This window comes from Eufriesea mexicana, unplaced genomic scaffold, assembly GCF_001483705.2.
Source record: "Eufriesea mexicana isolate 0111107269 unplaced genomic scaffold, ASM148370v2 scaffold1791, whole genome shotgun sequence".
In the NCBI taxonomy this organism is placed as follows: Eukaryota; Metazoa; Arthropoda; class Insecta; order Hymenoptera; family Apidae; genus Eufriesea; species Eufriesea mexicana.
Window position 1 is genome coordinate 211460 of NW_016909887.1, and position 22351 is coordinate 233810.

General features: G+C 38.2%; 1 protein-coding gene across 1 annotated transcript in view; it reads left to right on the forward strand.

The window, feature by feature from the left end:
* Teh1 (tipE homolog 1 phospholipid transfer protein) overlaps positions 1-21787 on the forward strand; it is a 93573-nt gene extending 71786 nt beyond the window's left edge. Inside the window, exons 3-4 of the mRNA XM_017902155.1 lie at positions 5164-5501; positions 21609-21787. Of these exons, the coding sequence (XP_017757644.1) occupies positions 5164-5245 (82 nt within the window). The 3' untranslated portion in view covers positions 5246-5501; positions 21609-21787. The remainder of the gene's footprint in view (positions 1-5163; positions 5502-21608) is intronic.
* Positions 21788-22351: the final 564 nt, after the last annotated feature.

Here is a 22351-nt window from a genome sequence, read left to right on the forward strand (position 1 = left end):
TTCTTTCGAGAACTATCGTAAACAGTGTTCAGTGTGCGTTACATGGAATCAATAACACGAACACGGCAATCAGCTTGCCGATATAATAATGTTGACACAGGACGAAGGGAAGAGGGACCAATTTCGTGATCGATCCTCACGGTCACGAGAACGATTCGTTTCGCCATGGATAAATCGAAACCGTCGTTTTAATTACTCTTGCCTAGTGTCCTGTTGCACGCGCGGCAACGTTTTCATCGCACGATACTGTAGAAAAAGAAGAGAAAAGGGAAAAAAGAGCAGGAAGGAGGGAAAAAACGGGGGGAAAGAGAAAGAAAGGGAGGAGAAAAAAGTAGCAAGTGGTATAAGCAATCGATAGCTGCGCCACGATAAAGCACCACCGGCGACCGCCTCCATATTCCGCGGCAAATGGAAATTCTGCCGCGCGGAAATCGATATTTAATAGGCGCTGCTACAAATTGAAGCGAATCACTCGTAATCGCGATTTAATCGCGTCTAATATCTATAATACCATCCTCGACATTGTCATTGATTCGAGTATGGTGTCATTCCAACGTCGATTTGCAGTATCCGCGTTAATTATTAGGTATTAATGACGTTTGTTCTGTGGCTCGCGTTCAATTACAGGTGAAAGTCTTTCGTTTAATTTCATTTCATATACGGCTAGTTTCGTGTTTATAATAGAATTTTTGGGTATCTTAGGCACACTCGGATGTGACCAAAACCTCTCTCAAAATTTATATCTCGAGTATGATCTAAAATGTGAAATGTAAATATTATTATTATATTTAGGTAACGATAATTATATATTATTATTTTTATTTTTTATCGCAAGTTTCGAGTGTATTTACCGTCGATGGTATCGTCCTCATAATGTTGTAGTATTTTATTTATAAGTTTTTTTTTATTAATAGGATACAATAATTACACTTTCAAATGAATATTGAGATTTCGCGATAAAAGTTTCAACGTCAGGGGTTGTTGCGAAGATACGTATCTTAGAAAATGATTAAATTGTTGAAATATGAAGAGAATCGAAGATTAGAAACTTCAAAATTACTCCTGCCTATTTTTCTTTTTTCTATTTTATTATTTATAGCGTTCTCTATTTTTGTTATGTTATTGTGTATTATTATTTTTATTTTTTATCATAACTTTCCAGTGTATTTACCGTCGATGGTATCGTCCTCATAATGTTAGAGTATTTTATTTATAATTTTTTTTAATTAACAGGATACAATAATTACACTTTCGAATGAATATTGAGATTTCATGATAAAAGTTTCAACATTAGGGGTTGTTGCGAATATTGAAACATGAAGAGAATCGAAGATTAGAAACTTGAAAATTATTCTTACCTATTTTTCTTTTCTTTTTTATTATTTATAGTGTTCTCTATTTCTGTTACGTTATTATTATATAGGGTATTATTATTATTTATTGTTACACGATTATCGCTATTCGGAGCTTTGGAAGCTTTCGTAATCCGGAATCTATCGGAGTAATAATTTCTTCGAGACACGTTTCGCGTAACTTTATATTTCTCGACAGCGTCGGAAAAATTGAAATTAACAGAAGAATGACCGTTTCAATGCCCCACTAAAATTGCTTCCGCACCCCGCCGTTAATGGAATTTCTGTTCAAGCAGATCGATTATTAACCATTAATAGGTCATGCTGGATTTCCAGAGGGCGGATCGAGTTTCGGAATTTTCATCCGCCTGTGTCTTCGATCGTCGTTCTATCCACGCTGCTAAACAATTTTAATAACATTAATAAACTAGTTACACGCGAAATGCCAGGGTGTTAGCGGAAAGTGGGGAAAGCGTGGAGCAATTTTTCTGAAGCTTAACCTCGTTACAGTTTTCGAATAATTTGCTAGCCGATAATTTCCTTTTTATCGAAATCGGCCTACAATTTTGAGGAAAATATACGGAATTCTTCGTACGCGTGCTGTCGCGTTTCAATCGTCCATTAAAAGTTGCTTGTTACTCGAAATTAACGAAACGAGAACACGATCGGGGCAAGAAAATTTAGAAAGATCGTAACGGAGTTGAGAAGTTTATAATTCGTTGCAATTATCATTAAAATGGAAGGAAATCGCGGATATAAGGTCCTTGACAAGAAGTATGTCATATATTACGTGATTTAATGAGAGATGTCGTAAGAGTTAACACGATCCTCCTTATCGATTCAATGCTATCGGGGTATACTCGTGGTCTGATCATAAAAGTCCGTGACTACTGGCCATCTACGTGTGACCTCATACTACTCGTTCCGAACGATTTCTTCTAAACCATCGAAATGACCGAGCGTTACGAATATGGCTGACACAGTGCTTCTGGATTACGCAATTGATAAATACGTAGCATCGATTTTCACCAGCGACCTATTCAAATTGATTAAGAGCTTTTATGTAGGGCAACAGTTGCTCACGAAACACTTTGCACCTATGAAATAATTGGTTTTTATACAAGAACGATAACGCTTCTCTAAAAGCTTCATTTTGCAAAAGAAACATTCAAATCGTTCTGTCTTTTTCCTCCCTCGTTTCTCACTTGGACGCGGTTCAAGGGAACGCAAGGGAAACGGTAATAAATTGTGATAATTTCGGTACTTTGCTAATTACAGGACACACGAGAGTAATTTCAAAAGCCACCCTCGCATTTTTCGTATTTGCATTACACTTCACTTTTCATTCACGCCAAACGAAACATCCTACGTTTAATTAAATTTATTTTACACTGCATTAATACCGGCACTACGTGTTGTACGACAATGCCATTATTTCGCGTATGGAGGAAAACAGAAGGGTGAAAAATTTTCATTTTTAAAGCTGGATATACGCGTAATACGATATTTAAATATCACTGGGATCAGTGGCGTGATACTTTCTCTGTGTCTATTTCGTTCAAATTCGAAGTTAGAATAACTACGGACCAAAAATCCAATTCCAAATTAAAAGCTTCCGATATCCGCGTGGAAAAGGTATTTAATGTTCTCGATGCACGGTGCTGACAGTGATTCGAATTAAAATTGTTCAGACTCTACTCGAGGAGTTTTATTCGACGTCCTAATACCGAGCATTAAAAATGCATATTGGCAATAATCGTCAACTTCATCGACAGATTCGTTAGAGTACATTCCCGGGAGCGCAAACAACGAGGAGTAAATAAGTTAAAAATTCTTACGTGCGCTGTAACGAGTAACGAGGCACAGCACGCAACTGGCAGCGTTGTCTGACCATTATCAGGTCGTAACTACTGCGCGAGCTTCGTTGCTCCGTCTGATATGATCGGTCCGTAGTCGCTGACAATGGCCCGTCCTCTATTCGCTGTTCTTTTCACAGCCGCATCGATGTAGGTCATGGTAACATCATATTCAGGGTTTTTTACAGTGCCGCCGGTGAATTGCTACCAGCTTTCCAGTCCTATTGCCATTTTCCATCCTAATACTCCATCTTTCTCTCACCCTCTTTCTCTCCTTCTTCCTCTTTTCGCTAAACTTTAATCTTCTCTACTCCTTGCTCGCCCTTTGTGCTCCCTTTTCGTCCTTTCACGTCTCCACTTCTTTTCTCTTCTTTGCATTCCCTCCTCTCCCTTTGTTCCTTACTTCCTACCTTCTGTTCTTTTCTCTTCGCTTCAAACATCCTCTCCACTCTCTCTCTTGGAATACAATTCTTTCTACTTTCCCTCTGTATTCTCATCTTTCATCTCGTTTCTCCCTTTGTCCTTCTCGAGCACGTAGGTCGCGTCCAAGAAATGCTTAATTGAACGTATAAGTGCGTGCTAGTTGGATTTCTTAATTTCTTAATTGCAAGTTCGGGTTAATGTAGGTTATGTTTCGCAATTTGTTGGCCATCTAAGAATTAAACGTTCGGTTATCGATACTCGATACTGGATACTGCGAAACACCGACGGGAAGGATCCCGTCTAGTCTCGGCCAATCCCTGTTCCTCGCAATCAGGGGAACCAATCGGCGAAATTTGGGTTAAAGCGTTTTTCAGCTCGTGAACCAAGGATCGACGAACGTCGTCGAAGACGCGGCGAGCTCGACGAAAGGGTGGAGAGTTAATTTCGGCCACGATCCTCGGCTCGGCGGCCATTGTGAGCCGGTTGGATCATCAGTCGGATCTCAACGTAGAAAATTATTCGCGGCTCGCGGGCCCATTGTTCGCAGAAATTGATCCTTTTGAAGTATGAGCTGAGAGTCTAACGTATTGTTCGCGGCAGTCTTTTATGAGACACATCTGTCAGCGGCGTCAGAGATTATTTGCATTTTGTACGAGCATTGTCCAAGGAGAATTTAATGTCCCTGGAATCGAGGCGTGCATGTATTACTCGCCAGAAGTGTTCTATCTTAGGAAGAAGGTGATTCGTTCTTTTGCAGAATTTTCTGCTGAATAGAAAATTTCTGCAGGTAAAGGAAAGAATTACCACTCTTTGGAAATTTATTTTTGGGATAATTTTATTATTAAGTTTTATTATATTATTATCAAGTTACGTTCTATTTTCGATTGTCAATCGCTGTTAACTTGTTTTAGCTCGAAGAAGCTACAAATTGTCAGTATTTGTTAATTTGTAATATTACGAGCTGTATTATATCACGAAATTGTAAAATTTTCGTATTACGAAATTTCAAACGCCTCGCCTGGATCTAGTAGGGAAGTCGAGCAGCTATTTATTTAAGGAATATAGCTTTAAATTGGAGTCCTACTGTAGTACCAGCGTTGACAGAGATGTTAACAGAAAGTCAATTGTTCTACTCTTACTGAGTCTATTTATCTTAGCCCTGGTGTTGGAGGACTCTCAAATAGGATATTAGAATCGTTATTACCACGGTAGTCTGTTTCCTGTCAAACACCTAATACTCTCACCTTCCAAGACCCAATTTTTGATACCAAAATAGTCACGTATAATTACCAATATCCCACGTACACTGGCTGCTATATATTTCCCAATTTTTACAAAACATATATAAAGATAATATTTTATTTATGAAAATATTGACAGGATCGGAAAATTCGTATCTGGAAGCTTGAAAGAATTCTGTATTTCTTAATTATTACCGGAATTAAACTGCCAAATGAAAGCAGCCACTGTACGCAGGATTTTCCACGATTTTCCAATTGCTTAAATTAATCAATTGCTTTTCTCTGTTTCAGCGATCACTCGATAAGCAATCGCGTGGATCGTCGGGGTCATCCGACGCATTGCGAGTGCGGGGAAGTGACCAGGCCCTTATGACGACGCGAGGAAACGGCCGAGAGTGCCCTGGCCACGTCGCAGTCCGACTTCTAGGCCTACTCCACTCATTTCCACGCGTCCCGCCCTCGGCCGTTTTACCCTGAAACCCTCCTCCATCTTGCCGACTCATCGCACCTTGTACGTAACACACCTGGTCCTTACCTTCCACTAGCATCTCCACACACCCACACACGTATAATACACATGTACAAAACGTCACGTGCAGCACCGTGCAAGCAGCGGAGCAAGCCAACAGGTACATAGAGAGGAAACGATCCTTCGAACTCGGGAAAAGAATTTTTAATACCTCTCGGATATTTCGATATCGAGGATCTAGGATCTAACAGAGGTGTATAATTTGGAGTTTCATCGATCGCGATGAAAATTAGATAGGGGGTCGAATTGGAGATGTGGAACTTAGAGTTTGATTCGCGATCGTGACGAGAGTTAGGCGACTCGTGCACAGAAACGACTGTGAAACGTGCACTCGATGAAAGCGAACTTCCACTTTTAGTTTGCGGTGTACGTTGATTTTTCGTGGCAACGGGATTTACGTGGATTTAAGGATCGTCTAAGCCATAGCGACGTAAGTAGGTAACAATTCGTGTAAGTGGAGGAAGAAGTTGGTTCTCGAGGAGTGATAAAAATCGTAGGTAGGATAGAGTTCATCGGCTGCATCTCAGGAACAATAAACTGGTAGTTCTAACGAGCCCTAAAGTGTCTTACTTAACTTTTACTACGGGAGGAAACGTTTCTCCTTCTCTTCGGATTTGAACTCGAAGGAATTGTAGACAGTCCAAGTGGAATGAAAGTGGATTGCAAAATGTTTCCTGGTGTATCTAAATTCGTTTAGTAATTAAGCAAACTTCTCGCTGAACTTCTCGAATTTACTCGAACTTCTATTTCTCGACGATTTTGAATTTCGCGATTTCGTGTATCTACGCGAAGGAAGGTCTAGCTTTGATTTAAATACGTGAAATCGTGTGACAGAATTAATTTACGGAGTGATTTGTAGAGGTTTCCCGTCGCTGCCATTTCCATTTCGAAGATAAAAATTTAAAACATAGATTCGAATCGAAGCAGCGGTTCTCAACGCGTTTCGACGGCTCGTTGTCACGTATGAGTCGTTCACTGCGCAAATAGATAACTCCATAAAACAAAAAATGGAGAAATGCAATGAAATAATGTAGTTATGACTATACCAAGTGCTTTGACACTTAAATTTAAGATTTTTCAAAAAGTGGAGTTAATCGATTCGTGCAGTGAACAGCTCAATTAAAATTATAAATTGCCACCAGCGTGGGAATTTTCGGATATCGCCATTAGGCCACAAAGACACTTGGATAAATATTCGAAATAAATCTGTAATTAAGGCAATAATAATAATAATCTCACCGTAATCGATTTATACGTTTACGATTTAATTTCTCGCTGCACCATTTGTTCTGCAGATTGCGAACCGCTGCTCTGGAACAAGATGATCCATTTCTTTTCTATATTTCACGTGTCTAGCAACTTTTCCCAATTTCTTCTGCTCAGAGTAGAGCCAAAGAGACAATAAAAAGAACGCGCAGAAACTTCTACACATCGCTGGACTTTTCCAATAGCCATTAAACCACGGCTTTAAGATACTATAGCTCGGACAATTTTCCATAATTTTCGGAAGTTCCACTTACAGTAGTCGATTCGAGTGCCGTTTTACAGGCGTCCCGATGGCTTTTGTCGTTCGACCCCATTGTCGCTGTGCGAATCGATGCAGTGACAAGAAGGTTCGGACAGCAATCGCGTTTGATGTCTGGAACGGACCGGAAGTTGGTCGGTAATCGAGTGCCGCTGTCTTCTGACGCTGCGAGGTCCAAGTTCTTCGCGATAGGAAATGTAAACAGGGAATATGTAACGATGCAACTTCGTCGAGGAGTGTCGCGAATCTTTCCTCTTGCAGAAAAGACTCAGAAGCGCGGAAAATTGTCAAAAAGAGCGTTGCTTCATCGAAAGTATTATTTTAGAATATATATTATATTTTAAATATATTTTATTTCATTATTAATATCGTGTCTTAACGGTGTATCGTCATATAGGCACTGACCGATTAACTTGCAATAACTTTGAATTTTTCAATAATTAATTTTACGTCAAGGAATGTTTTATAATAAAGTAACGTTTGTATTATTTTATCGTAACCCTTTGCGCTCGACGATTTTTTGGCTGAAGAAGGGTACGAGTTGAAAAATTTTCTGGTATAAGGCTGATGATATTTTTTGAGCGGTAAATAAGAAATCGTATAACTAACACCTAGGATTATTTCATTTCGATACCTTGCACACTGTTATGTTATTTTAAATTTGACATATTAATTAATATCGAGCTTCGAAGTTTTATCAAATGGTGACTGAAAGACACCTCTCGAGTGCAAAGGGTTAATGGAGAAAATTATTGGTGGTTATTTTGATTTGGAATTTTAGATATTAGATATGGAGATTTATTATTATTATTTATTGTTATATATGGATATTATATGGAGATTCGTTTAATTATTTTATTGGAATAATTGATTTCGATGAAGTAAACGCGAATGTGCACTGATCGTCTTGATTGGAACTTTCCGAACAATACTTCTGGATGAGGAGAAAGGGTCGATTGTTATTAGCCAACGTTGATTTACCTGCTCGTTAGGGGATCATCGAGGTGTAATTACATCGCGTGATTTAAAGCGCGAAATGAAATTTTTCGTTAATTGCTAAATAGAATTCGATGACACGCGCGAGGCACGATAATGGACATGTTTATCGAACGAATGCAATGACAATGACGTTAATTTAATTTCCCGTTATCGACGTATCGATGGTCGTTTTCAGTTAGAACGCGCATACTCGCGCAACGTATGCGTGGTGGCACGCGTTTCGATGGAAACGCGCTGAAAACTTTCCATTGGGTGAACTTTTAAACATTCGTCGGATCGTTTCCTGGGTGAAAAAAGAAAAAAAAGAAAAAAAGAAAAAGTGAAAAAAATGAAAATAAAATCGACGAGATAAATTGTCCCGAAACTACTAAGTTAGGAGTTAGGCGAGATAATGTAAAATGGCGATAGTTAAAATGCATAACTGCCCGGATAGTCGGAAGAAAGAAAAACGATCGAGTTGATTGAAAATTATTGTAAGATTTATTTTTTATTAGGTCCTAAGAGGCTGTTACGGGGCTACGGTCGATCCAACTTAAAGTACCATTTTTCCTATCAAACTTTCCACCTTGGAAAACTCCGTTTTATACGTATTTTAAATTTAAGAGGAACGCAGACATCGCGTAAAATTTCGCGGCAATGGGAATCGGGATTGTGCGTTTAAAAATCCAGGAATCAGCTTTATTGAAAATCCTCAAACGTGTATTTCCTCTCTTTTTTCCTGTATTCCCGTTTTACTGAAAAATCTTGCAAAGTGCAACGAGAAATTTACCTTTCTCCGCCAGTAACTACGATTTACACGGGAAACTCCAGATGTATCTAGAAAATTCACCGACCACTTAAAAAGTTTACTGGTTACACAGCAAATTTGTCATTTACGTAGGGAAGGAAAGGGACGCCACTCGCCACTGAAAAGATTCGGTGCTAACTGGTCGTGGATTTACATGGCAAATTAAGTAGATTGAAAATTCCAGCTCTCTCAAAATTTCGCAGGTTTGTAGGAGACCCTTATACCAGTATCAAACAACCTTTTGGTCCTTCTTGAAAATGCCACCTCAAACTCGAACGTTTATGCTTCTACTTAACTTTTCGTGTTAAATGTGCCATTTTGGGTTCACGTATATACGAATTTTGTGTAAAAATATTCGCGTTTTCTGTGTCGATTGATAAATATTTTATTAATTCACGTGAATTATATAATAATTTATCAATGTACCACGGAATAACCTACGCGTTTTCATTTTGAAGATCCAAAAGATAGAAAAATGAAAATTCCGAAGAAAAGGATATTAGACACTTTTATCGAGGTCTCGTGCAAAGATGGAGAACATTGCAGAGGAATCGACATTTTTACGCGATCAATGTGCTCTCGTAATGGTACCGGTCAGCACTTCCGGTTGTTCGGGCGTTGTTTCACGTGGTCACGAATTTTCCTTAACTTTTCGTGTTAAATGTGCCATTTTATGTTCACATATATACGAATTTTGTGTAGAAATATTCGCGTTAACTGTGTCGATTGATAAATATTTTATTAATTCACGAGAATTATATAATAATTTATCACAGTACCACGGAATAACCTTCGCGTTTTCATTTTGAAGATCCAAAAGATAGAAAAATGAAAATTCCGAAAAAAGGATTATTAATCCTCTGCACTCGACGAATTTTTGGCTAGAGAAGAGTAAAAATTCAAAGATTTTGTGCTAAAAAACTGACGATATCTTTTTGAGCAGTAAATAAAGAATTGTAGAATTATTTGACTTCGATACTTCACGCACTGTCACATTACACTATATTTGATATATTAATTAATATCGATCTTGCAAATTTTATGAAACGGTGACTGAAGCTCACCTGTCGAGTGCAAAGGGTTAAACACTTTTATCGAGGTCTCGTGCGAAGATGCAAAACGTTGCAGAGGAATCGAAATTTTTACGCGATCAATGTGTTCTCGTAATGGTACCGGTCAGCACTTCCGGTTGTTCGGACGTTGTTTCACGTGGTCACGAGTGCGGGGGACACGTTGCGAAAAAATATACGTTCCTTCTCGACCTTTTAGAGATTACGTTCATTTGCATATTACGAGGTGGCTCTCGCCTGTAAGCGTGTGGACGGTTGCCAAAAAGCGGGAGAATCGTGTAAGCTCTCGGTTCAGCTCGAGATCGTCGATACCGCAACTCTCGATAGCGGGGAAAAAAGAGCTCGTCGTTACTCGTGGCAATATCGATGATGGACAGGCGAATCCGTTTTAATAGCGCAAAAGCGTATCGTCATGATGCGCCAATTACATTACGGTTTGGAACGCCGTGCGCGATTTTTCCCTCTCGTCGGGTCGCGAATTATGTATCAAAATTAATGGTAAATAAACGACTTTGATATCCGCTCGTGATTATTTAATTTCGCGCCGATACGTCATCAACGATAGTGTTTTCGAATATATTTTCTTGCTGTTTATTCGCGCTTCGGTTTTGATTTAAATGAATAATAATAGGTCGACCAGAAAAATTTTATGTGGTATTTCTGTTTGACGAGAGTGGTGCATTTTACTGTTTTACCATTTTATCATTTTTGCGTTGTTTTCGTATTCTTTAGAAATTTTGCGAATAATAATATGAGAGTTGTAGATCGAAGTTTGACTGGTGGAGAGAGACTAATATTTCGAGGTAATTTCTGTTTCATTTTACCATTTTACCATTTTTGCGTTGTTTTTGTATTGTTGAGAAATTTTGCGAATAATAGTCTGAGGATGGCAGATCGAAGTTTGACTGGTGGAGAGAGACTAATATTTCGAGGTAATTTCTGTTTTATTTTATCATTTTACAAATTTTGCGTTGTTTTTGTATTCTTGAGAAATTTTGTGAATAATAGTTCGAAATAATTTCTGTTCTGTTTTAATACTGTCTGATAATTTATTACTGCCATCGTGTTGCGGTTTGTTATATTGGAAATCGAATACACAGGGATATACGATATACCATGATGTCTTTGCTCACCCAGTTTGCTAATGAAAAATAACCTACAAGGCTCTTTAAATCCGTAGATAAATCTTTATTGCACTTTCCATTTGTTTCTATAAGTAGAGATCAATAAATCACTGGTTTTTACAATTTCTTCAAATTATACGAAAATTAATTCATGCAATTAGAAATCACCAGATAGTGCAATGAGAAACACAGTTCAATTAAATTTTCAATAATATTTGCAAGTAATTTTTCAAAGTGCCAGAAATTATCCCTTGTTTTCGAAAAGTTATAGTTCTTCAGATGCTATAAAATAGCAGAAAAATCACTAGTTTTTACAATTTCTTCAAATTATACGAAAATTAATTCGTGCAATTAGAAATCACCAGATAGTGCAATGAGAAACACAGTTCAATTAAATTTCCAATAATATTAGCAAGTGATTTTTCAAAGTGGCAGAAATTATTCCTTGTTTTCGAAAAGTTATAGTTCTTCTTCAGATGCTATAAAATAGCAGAAAAATCACAGTATGGCTGCAAATTTCGCAATTGGAATCCTTAAATATTCCCCCGGGACGTTGAAAATCCCCAAGCTTTGCATGCTCGCGTATTCCGTTCGCCGTGGTCGTCGTTTTCGCGACGCGAATTTTTCCGCGGATTTCCTCTGTCCGCGTTTCCGGGAATATGTAAATAAGCCGTCTTTCGCGGACAAAACTTTCCCCACGCGCGCGTGTACGCTCGTGGATTAACGTCGGGGCGCGTGTAGGAAAATGGTTACGCATTCGTGACGGGACTTTGGTCATTTTAAGCCGCCCACGTATGAACGTCAAAGTCGAAAGTTCGGTGTACGGTGTTTGCCGAAGGCGCGGTTTGTCTTCGCGAAGTTTCGCGTGGAAACGAGGCGAGGTGAACCGATAATCGAGCCGATACTTCGACTTCGCTGAGAGGAAACTTCGTTGATCCAATGAAGTGCAGTAAAGACGAAGATAACCGGTAGTTTACCGAACGTTCATGCGATGCAGAACGCGGTGTAAAATATTTCTGATACGTGGATTAGAATGAGCAAGGATCGAAGATTCAGGTTTTGTCGCCTGAATAAAAATTGACGAGCTGATTCATAGTACTTTTCTCTGAATCTATATTATTTTTTCTCTGTCTTTTCTTCACAAATTGTGCGGTGAAAAATTATAAATAATATATCGATGTCCAATTTCTTCTTTTTCATTTAACGTATTACTCGATGGTAATGATTTCCTGTTTTTCGTGATTTGTATATCCCAGAAAATCCCTATTTTTTAAATTCAGTGGAAATTTGTCCTATTATATCTCAAAATTGCGTAAGTGTAGGATTTCGTCAAGTGATTTAAAGATTCAGGCTTCATCAAGAATTAATAGCTGGGTGAAAATTGACGAGATTCAAAAGTACATTACTCTGCCTTTTTACCATTTTTCTTTGTTTTTCCTTCACAAATTGTGCAGTGAAAAATAATGGGAAATTTATCCATGTTCAATTTTTTATTCTTTATTTACTGTACTACGTGATAATAATTATTTCACATTTCTTGCAATTTCTGTATCTAAGTAAATCCCCATTTTTTAAATTCGATTGAAATTTGATTATATCTCAAAATTGCATAATTATAGGATTTCATCAAGTGTTTTAAAGGCATAGGCTTTGTTGGGTGTTAATGATTGAATAAAAATTGACGAGTTTCGAAAGTACATTTTTCTGCCCTTATATTATTTTTTCGTCGACTTTTCTTCACAAATTACGCGGTGAAAAATTATGAGAAATTTATAGATTCTTAATTTTTTATTTTTTATTTGCTGTACCTCGTGATAGTGATGATTATTTCACATTTATGCGCGATTTCTGTATCCTAGCAAATCCCTGTTTTCTAAAGTCGATTGACTCTTGGTCTATTATTTCCCAAAGCTGCGTAAGTGCAAGATTTCGTAAAATAATTTCATCCCACATTATGATCCAAAATAAGCAATTCAATTTGCAATTTAAACCTCCCCGTATCTCCAAGCTCAACCCTTAATGCGTCAAAAGCAGACAAAACGGAAGCATAAATTCCACGCCTAAAAATTCTCCACATATTCTTATCTTTATTCTTACGATAACATCAAATCTTGCGCACAATTCCCAATTCCCGAACGAAACCTCCGCCGAATCGAGCAGCCACTAGAACCTCCCCCGAAGCGAGCGGGAACCCTTAAACCCGTTAAAGTGGATACCAGAGAATTCGTTTTAACTGGCAAGTCCGTGTCGATGGCGAATCCAAGACGTCGGGGTTGAAGGTGGCCGAGAAAAATGGGGCAAAAGTTAATCGATCGTCGCGAGCGTAGGCCTCCCGACAGCCAATTTATTTTCCTGCCATCGGGAGGTCGTTATTCCGGGGAAAGGCAAAAATGAGAAATCGAAGGGCCGAGGCGGTAAGTCGCGAAACGAACGGCAAGCAGGCGTCGTCCTCGTTCTCGATATCTTTGAGTATCGAAGCGGAACAATGAAGGAAAAGGGTGCGAGCGAGGACAGAAATTGCTTCCCTCGAGCCTGTTCCTCCTCGAGGATATTTAAATTCGTTTACTCGGAACCGCGGACCGATTCATCGCGAAGGCAAATTTTTTCAACTTCCATTCTGCCGCCGCTGTTTGCGACTAAATTCGCAGATAGCGGAGCAATTTCAACTTTTAATGCAGTCCTCGCGAACGCGTGTGCACGCGCGTTCTTGCGACTCCGGTTCGTTCGAAATTCCGCCAGTTTCATCTCGAGATTTTTTCGAAGGTAGAGGAATTATAACTTTCGTAATAATTTTCCTCGAACCTTCTTTTACTGCCGATGAGAATCCGAGGAGGATCACGTGGATCCTCCAGGACTACCGGCAGTCGCTTTATATTCCGTTCGCCCCTGTCACTCAGGGTGATGTCCACTTGGAGATATCACTGTTTTTACAGTTTATAATCAAGAAAGGTTCGTGAGACGAAAAATAGTGATTTTCGAGTCATTTGTATGGAGTACAAGGGGTAGATTCAGTGTCTGACTCCTTTTTCTTTGGAATATGCATTTATAGTTGCATTTACAATGATTACAGTAATACGAGTAGCTTGAGGTTTATTCGATACTTGTGTATTATGTTTCATTTGAGAATTCGTTATATATTAGATAATTTTCGAGGAAAGATAGATTTGTGAAACATGATACAATTTCGAATCGAAGTGTCTATGGTACCCCAATAATTATTTCACAATTTTAGTGAGTATCGTGTGTCAGATAATTATTTATTTTCGAATAGGGATGGTCTATGAAATCGGATACGATTTTAATTCGAAGTGTCTATGGAACCCAGTAATAATTTCACAATTCTTGTGAGTATTGTATATCAGATAATTATTTATTTTCGAATAGGGATGGTCTAGATTTCGAATCGAAGTATCTATGGTAACCATTAATTATTTCACAATTGTTATAAATATTGTATATCAAATAATTATAAATTTTCGAATAGGGATGGTTTATGAAATCGGATACAATTTTAAATCGAAGTGTCTATGGTACCCACTATTTATTTCGCAATTATTGTGTATATCGTTTATTAGATAATTGTTTATCTTCGAATAGGAATGGTCTGTGGAATTGCATACGATTTTAAATCGAAGTGTTTGTGGAACCCACTAATTATTTCACAATTCTTGTAAGTATTGTATATCAGATAATTATTTTCGAATAGGGATGGTCTATGGAATCGGATATGATTTCGAATCGAAGTGTTTATGGTATCCCATTAATTATTTCACAATTGTTGTGAATATTGTTTATCGGATAATTATTTATTTCCAAATAGGGGTGATATATGAAATCGGATACGGTTTTAAATCGAAGTGTCTATGGAACCCGCTAATAATTTCACAATTGTTCTGAATATCATCTATCAGATAATTATTTATTTCCGAATAGTATAGAATATTAAAATCGAAGTGTCTAAGGAATCCACCAATTATTCCACAAACACGGTTAATATTCCTCAAATCTGAGTAAAACTCCGTCTATTTATCTCTCAGGGAACATCCAATTTTCCCGAAATTCGTATTTCCGCAAGCTTCGTTTCTGAGCAGAATCTCGGGATGTTTCCTGCCATTTCTCAGCGTTCAAACCGCATTTCACGCCACGCTCGTCGACAATGGCAATTCGCCGGGGAAAATAAATTCCGGCATGGTTGCAATTAAATCTTCGACGTATACGAAATGTCGGTATCACGCCGGTGTGTAAGATTTACGAAGGAGAAAGAGAAACAAGAAGATAATTTCGCCATGCGATCATTAGCTTGAGTACGCCATTACGAGGTATGCAGTCGCGTGTAAAGTTCGCTGGGCGACTAGCAGGTTGTAATTGTTACCATTACAGCCATTATACAACATTAACGAATTACCCGCAGCACGCGACGATATATTACGTTGGTTTTCGCGAAATCTTGGCGAAGCTGGTGTGACCCGACATCGCGAGGAGCCGGCAGGAGGAAGCGTATCGATTAATCGCGCGGATCTACGAGGACCTAGGCCACGAGTCGTGCTATAATTCAGCTAAAATATTCCGTATTCGCTTCGACAAATTCGTACGAACTTGCGATCGTAATTGCAGAGCAGTTTGCACGTAGAGTCTGTGCCATGGAAACGAATGGAGGGCAAGTTTCCATGATATGCTTGGTAAACAGGATATCCTTATTTGTATTACGAAATTGAAATTATGTCTGCACTAAGTCTCCTCTAACGAACGTGACAAGAGCGACAAGCTCGATATTATTTCGATATTATTTTCGCACCCCTAAATTCTCTTTAAAAATTCATAATTCCATAGGGTTCCTAAATATATAGAAAATTTATTATATTATATTATACATAGAAAAATAGGGTTCCTAAATATTTAGATATAGAAAAATTTCAGGAAAAATTAAACCTTTTATTAATTTTTCTTTGATTTTCCCTTACGAATTCCTCGTTATTTCGTAACTCTGCTACGGTGTATTTGTTATTTTACCACGTGGATGGTTTAATTCGTAAAACACGGGGTGTTAAAATTGTCTTTCATTAGCTTTCGTTACATTACTCTAGACTTGCCTCTATTACGATATTTATTAATTTTAATTTCAATGGTTTCCAATGCGTTGAATGCGTTGAAAGGGGATGGGTAATCGAGTATCCAAGATTATTAATTTTTGGTAATACTACACGAATGAATAGGAATTTGTGATGGACGGGGAATGGAAAAAAGATACAGTAAGGCAGTATTCGAGAAGAGAAAATTAAGGGGATGAATACGGGCGCAGCCCCATTTCAAATACCAAAGAAGCTTATTTTAACGAGAACCAGAAACAGCTACGTAATACCTTTTATGGTATTAGAGTAAAATAATGAACTGACGAAGAAAGAGGAGCATTGTTTTTCGCTTTAAGAGATAGAACATTACAATCCCTTAAATTCTCATAAAACGGTCTGTTTTTCTTTCAGCAAGAAATAATCTCGAGCTGTACGAAGTCTCACTTTCCCGAGGAGAAAGAAATCTTCTTTAACACCTTAATCTGCTTCCCAGTGATTAATTTCGTATTACATTTCTCTCGACAAATTGACCATCAACCGGGTACATATACATTCAACAAAATTCTGTTCTCTATATTTGCGATTTATAAATATTGTTCGTCAATATTATTTAAATATCTCATATACATTTTCGAGATGAGCAAACGCTTTTTCAACTCCATTTTAACAGTGACGCAAATATTTAATAAATATTTCAAATAACGTACAATTTTTTCGTTATCATATTTTGTCTGCAACGAAAGTGGGTCGACTGTCAAATAAAATTTCAATTCGTACTTTGAGAAAATATTCAACCCTTTGCATTCGACGATTTTTTGGCTAAAGAAAAATAGGAGTTCAAAGATTTTCTGCTATAAAACTGACGATATTTATTTGAGCAGTAAATAAGAAATCGTGTAATAATTAACACGTAGAATTATTTATTAATAATTACACGTACACTTCGATTATCTTAAATTTTCTTATCTTATCTTAAATTTGACTTATTAATTAATATCGATCTTCGAAATTTTATCGAATAGCGGCTGAAGGGCGCCTCTCGAGTACAAAGGGTTAAAGGATTTTGTTTAATTTTTATTATTTTCGGTTCGTATTTCAAGTTCACGTGACACGAAAATTCAAATTTTTATGCACAAACGTTGAGCACCGATTTATACGTTTTCGTACTACTGATTTATGGATGTTGCACGAAATTCCTTCAACTGTTCGAGGATCTTCGCTCAGAGATCTCAATCCTAGTCTCTTAAACTGCACAACGCGTCTATCGAACGAATCGGTGGCCGATAACGTGGTAATCAAGCCGAACTTCCAGAACGATTAAACCTGCTTCCGATTTTCGGCTGGGTTTATCGGGCTAGGGGAAACTTGGACTAGTGTCTGTCATCGATCACGTTAGACCCGCTGATCTAGTTCACGAGGACGGTTTTATTCTCTTTAAACTACGTATCGAGACTGCGGGTGATTCGTGGAAATCCTCGGAATAATTTCTCTTTAATTTCCCACTTTGAGGTAAAATTAAAAAAGCCGTGCTTAAGAATTAATCTCGAGTTTAAATCTGAAATTAAATTTCACTAGATATCCGAACGTTCTCGTCCCTCTGTGTTTCGTGAATTTTTAAATAACTGCAGTTTTACGTTTCACAATTTCATTTAGACTCCATAAATTTGTGATGCGAAGCGATTGCAGAGTTTGGAAAAATTTTGTCATTTAATGGATTATTTATGCTAAACCGTGATTGGTAACGATGTATTTTCGGAGTCCAACGGCTCATCTCCAATTACCGTCACGCGTCTCGGAATCTTATTAAGAGAAGCATAAAGCTTAATTTTTACAACCGGGAAAATCGTTGGCGAGGTTTCTGCAATTGTTAATAGCAACGACATAGAACGATCCTTCGTGTTCTCCTTTATGTTCTCCTTTTCCTTCTCTTCCTTACTCCTTCGCTCCGCTGACATTTATGCCTGCTAGGTTCGCGAGTTCGCGTGCTTCTTTCTGTTCAACGGCCAGGTTTTTGGAGCCACTGAAATTCGTCCTGGCATGCAAATAATTTGTATAGCCGTGGCTGCTACACTGGTGAACACGTGCTGCCGTATAATTCGAAACGAAGGTCTCTCGAAGCTCGTTTCACTCGTAATCGGAAAATGTTCGACGATGACGCGGCCAATTTGATTTCGTTAGATTAATGGAAAAGTTCTGTCGTTGAGTTTCAGTGGAATATTTAGACCTCGAGTCAGGAAATATCGTAGGAAAATATTATTCTCTGTGGGGTATTTGATAAATTTATATCTCTTCGTGGAGGTAACGATAGTTGGAAAAATTTTCGTTAAACATCGATCACAAATAGGAAATTATTCGATTATTGTTCGCTTCGAATTTTATAAAATTTCTTTTACGCGAGATTTTCCACCGTTCCCTGATATCGACTACATAGTGTCTGAACTTTGTTTCACGAGTTGTTCAATTACCAGTAGAGTGCACATTAAACGAAAAAGCAAAGTAGAATTGATGAAAGTTATCAAAGAGAGATAATGTTAAAAAATTTCCATAGTGTTCCGTATTAAAAGGTCTAAAAAGCATCGTCGCGTATTAAAGGATCTGGAAAAGTCCATAGCACATTTTCGCGAGAATTTCATAAGAAGATCTTAAATACGTGGATTATAATTTTTAAGAAGAAGCGAAATTAAACCGGGAAATTAAATTATCTCTAAACGAAGTCTATGAATATTTAAAAAGCGAAGGAAATATTTTTATTTCTTCAGGGAAATTGATAAAGAGCGATTCCAAATAATTGACAGGTCAATAGACAGGATTAGACTTACAGGAGACATTATGTTTAGTTAATAACGCGTTAAATTCGTTTAAAATTAACCTAAACGTTTCGCCAACACTATTCGTACGTACTCGATGTCATAAAATACGATTCTCGTTGAACGCGTTTACGATTGGTTAATTACAGTCGCATGCTCGTTTAGTTTATTAGTTGGTTGGTCAACGTCGGCCAATTTACACCCATAGTATCGTTTATCAGAACCATAATTACGTTACTATGGGTCTAACTGCATTAATCAGTTTTTCGGTCCGATTGTCCGCGCGGTACTCGTTAACCATGCAAATTGCCTCTAATTACGCAATATGCCCATTATATCGCGATATAATTCGGGGAAAAACAGAATCGATTCGCGGGGAAGCCACGAAATACACAGCTTCCCACGAAATCTGATAAAAATCGACTAAGCTATCGACTAATCAAAAATTCGATCAAAATTCACCATAAACATATACCGTAAACCATAAATCGTAGAATCAACAAATTTTGGGATGTTAAATAATTTTTCCAATTTACAGAATTTTTCATTCCAAGAATATTTAAAATATAATTTCGAATCTAAGTGATATTAATTTAAATCACATTCATTTTACGTATTTCATTTATTTTATTTTTATTTTATCGTTATTTATTTTACCGATATTATTTCTAAAATTATCCCACAAATTTTAATATTTTTCTCAATTTCAAATCCATTATAAAATTAATTCGGTACTCCGTCATGTGTCGATATTTAATTGGCTAGAATTATATGGAAATCCTCTTTCGCAAATAACGAGAGGTTCGTCGCGAACCCTTTTTCTTGGAGGAACACGGAGTTTACAGGAACCAAGGAGACGTTCGGAATTTCCTAATATCGAGTGAAAAAAGCGTCGGGAGGATGAGGAACGACTTACGTGGACGAATAGCGAAGGAACAGGCGCGAAACGGAACTAATTCCGTGTCCCTCGCATTCTTTAACGTCGAAACGTAATGCTAAAAATCAATCTTCTAGCATGGCTCAAGGGTGGAAACGTTTGGCCGGGTTGCACGGCAATATATTTTTCAGCGAGCGGGCAATCAGCCTCACGGAATCTGTTTTGCATACGACGCATGGATCAAACTTCGATCCTGTTCTCTACCTTTAATTAAACCCATTCGACCAACTATAAATCCACGACGAGGACTCGATTTCGCTTTGCGATCTTCTCCATCGACAGACGCGATTCTTCGTTTCTTCTTCAACTTCCTCGATAGGAGAAGAATTAATTTATCGATAGGGATCAGGAAATTTTACGATGCTCAAACGATTCGTCATCTGCAATATTGCGACCCTATTCTACGAACCTTAGACACTTCGATTGAAATTGTCCCGTTGAGCAGACTCTCTCGATGGAATAAAATATAGAAATGAATATTTATACGGAAAAATGGGAATATAAATGCAGGAAAGGAACGAGTACGGTCCTGAAAGAATATTAAGAGTGTTTGGACTTAGAACGAAAGTGACTGCGAGCAAGAGAATCGACTGCAAAGAATGTTCATGATATTTACGATGTTCGGCAAAAGTTTATGCAAATTACAAAATAATTATGCTTCTCTGTTATTCTGGCTTGCAATTCCTGAAAATGTATGCAGTACATCGTCTATTACGCGAATTTTGATTATACGAGCACAGAGTATGTACGATATATTTCGATTGAAGAATTGAGCCTAATCACGGATTAGAAAATTCACAGATTTGAAAACTATTGCGATAGTTGTGGTAATGGTTAATATAGATTTTGAATATATGTAGGATATATAAGTTGGAATAAATAAGTCCCTAAAAGAATGTCAAGAGTGACTGTGCTTAGAATGAAAGTGACCGTGTGCAAGAGAATTGACTGCAAAGAATATTTATGGTAGAGTCGAGTGAATGTTTAGGGATGTGTCCAGAGTGGTTGAAGTACCTGACCCACCGAGGTTGCGTGGAAAAGGGCACGATTGAGAAAGGAAAACTGAGTATAAAAGAGGATAGAATAATTGTTAACGCGTTGAGTGCTACGTCAGTCCTCAAGGAGTCCCCAGAGCTAAGAGGAGCGGTAGCACTTGTCTTAATTTTTTAATACATTCAATTTTTGTGGCTAGTGACTATACTCAAAAGGTTAAGTCAATCCACCTAAAAACGATCCAACATAAATATCTAGAGAACTCGTAAAACAGAATTTCGTATCCTCGAGGAGAAACAGTTTAAAAATATCATCGATACACCGTCTGCGATTAAGACTTGCATTTCCACGGTAGAATGTCCCCCGAAAAAGCTGGAGAAATGCTATAATTACGATTGATCCTTGCTTGCAGAGAAATTTCTGATCATTATCTTTCCTCGCATCCGTTCAAGCTTCTTCCCAGACGCTTATACCGTTCGCGATAATATAATTTCGTCGTAATTCCGTTTCTACGACGTCGTATCGAACGATTTCTAATTTCGACAGTCGAGCGACCACTAAACGTCGCCGTCATCCAAAGCTTTCGTAGCCGAGAACGTTGCTTCGATAATTAGCATTCCGTTTACCGATACTCAGCCTCGCGAAGAGGACCCTCGAACCTCGTACGGATTAACCGTTTCTTTCCCGCGAGACGAACTCGTAGAGATCGGAACTAGCTTAAGAGTAACGTAGATAACGTTAGACTGTAAGATTTCGGGGGCAGACTTGGTTCCCACGCGATGAAACTCGCTATCGATTATCCAGAGACGATGCAACTCGCCCCAAGAAGCGAGAATCGCGATGGAACGACGTTTGCTCCCTGTGTTAATTAATTATACATATATGGGCACTGCCAGGCTTGCAACTCTAATCAAAAAGGACAAACCGGCACGGCCAATCAAAAGATTTCGATGAAAATCGAGCTGCCTGATCGTCGACGATTTTACTTACCAACGAATTAAAAGAGGAAGGAAGAGAAGGGTGGAGATAATTTCGAAGATAATTTCAAAGCGATCTTGTCGACGATTTCTCGCGATATCTGTAATGCGCCGGAGGAGAGCTCTGACCAAGCTTCGTGAAGACCACTCGCGAAACGATACAGAGAACAAGTGGTTACGAGCTTAACGTACCAAAAAATCGAAGCAGCATGAGAAGACAGGAACTCTTAGGAATTAAAGAAAAATAAATAAATAAATAAATAAAACGTTAAACGAGAAAAGAGATTCTAGAGATATTTAACCGAGTAACGAGCCGAAATTTCGTTAAGAATTTTGTACGCTAAATCCCTGACAGCCGCACCCTGTGCACCCTCGTAGGGTGCCTTAGAGGAACAGTTCTTTTTAACCGTTCTGTAAGCGTTCCCTCGACGATCGTGGAAGAACAACCCCGAAATCGCGTGACGATCGATCAAAAATTTCGATGGTTTTACGCCACAGTTAGCCGTCATGCGGGCCCTTCAGGGCCGTACCAACCGGCGAGGCCTGGACGGAAAGCCTATCGCCGGTCTCTAGGGACCGATGTGGTGTTTGACGCGTTAAAAATCGTGTTAAAAATAACAAAACGATTCGATCCTCGTTATCAACCACGCGTGTCGGGGATG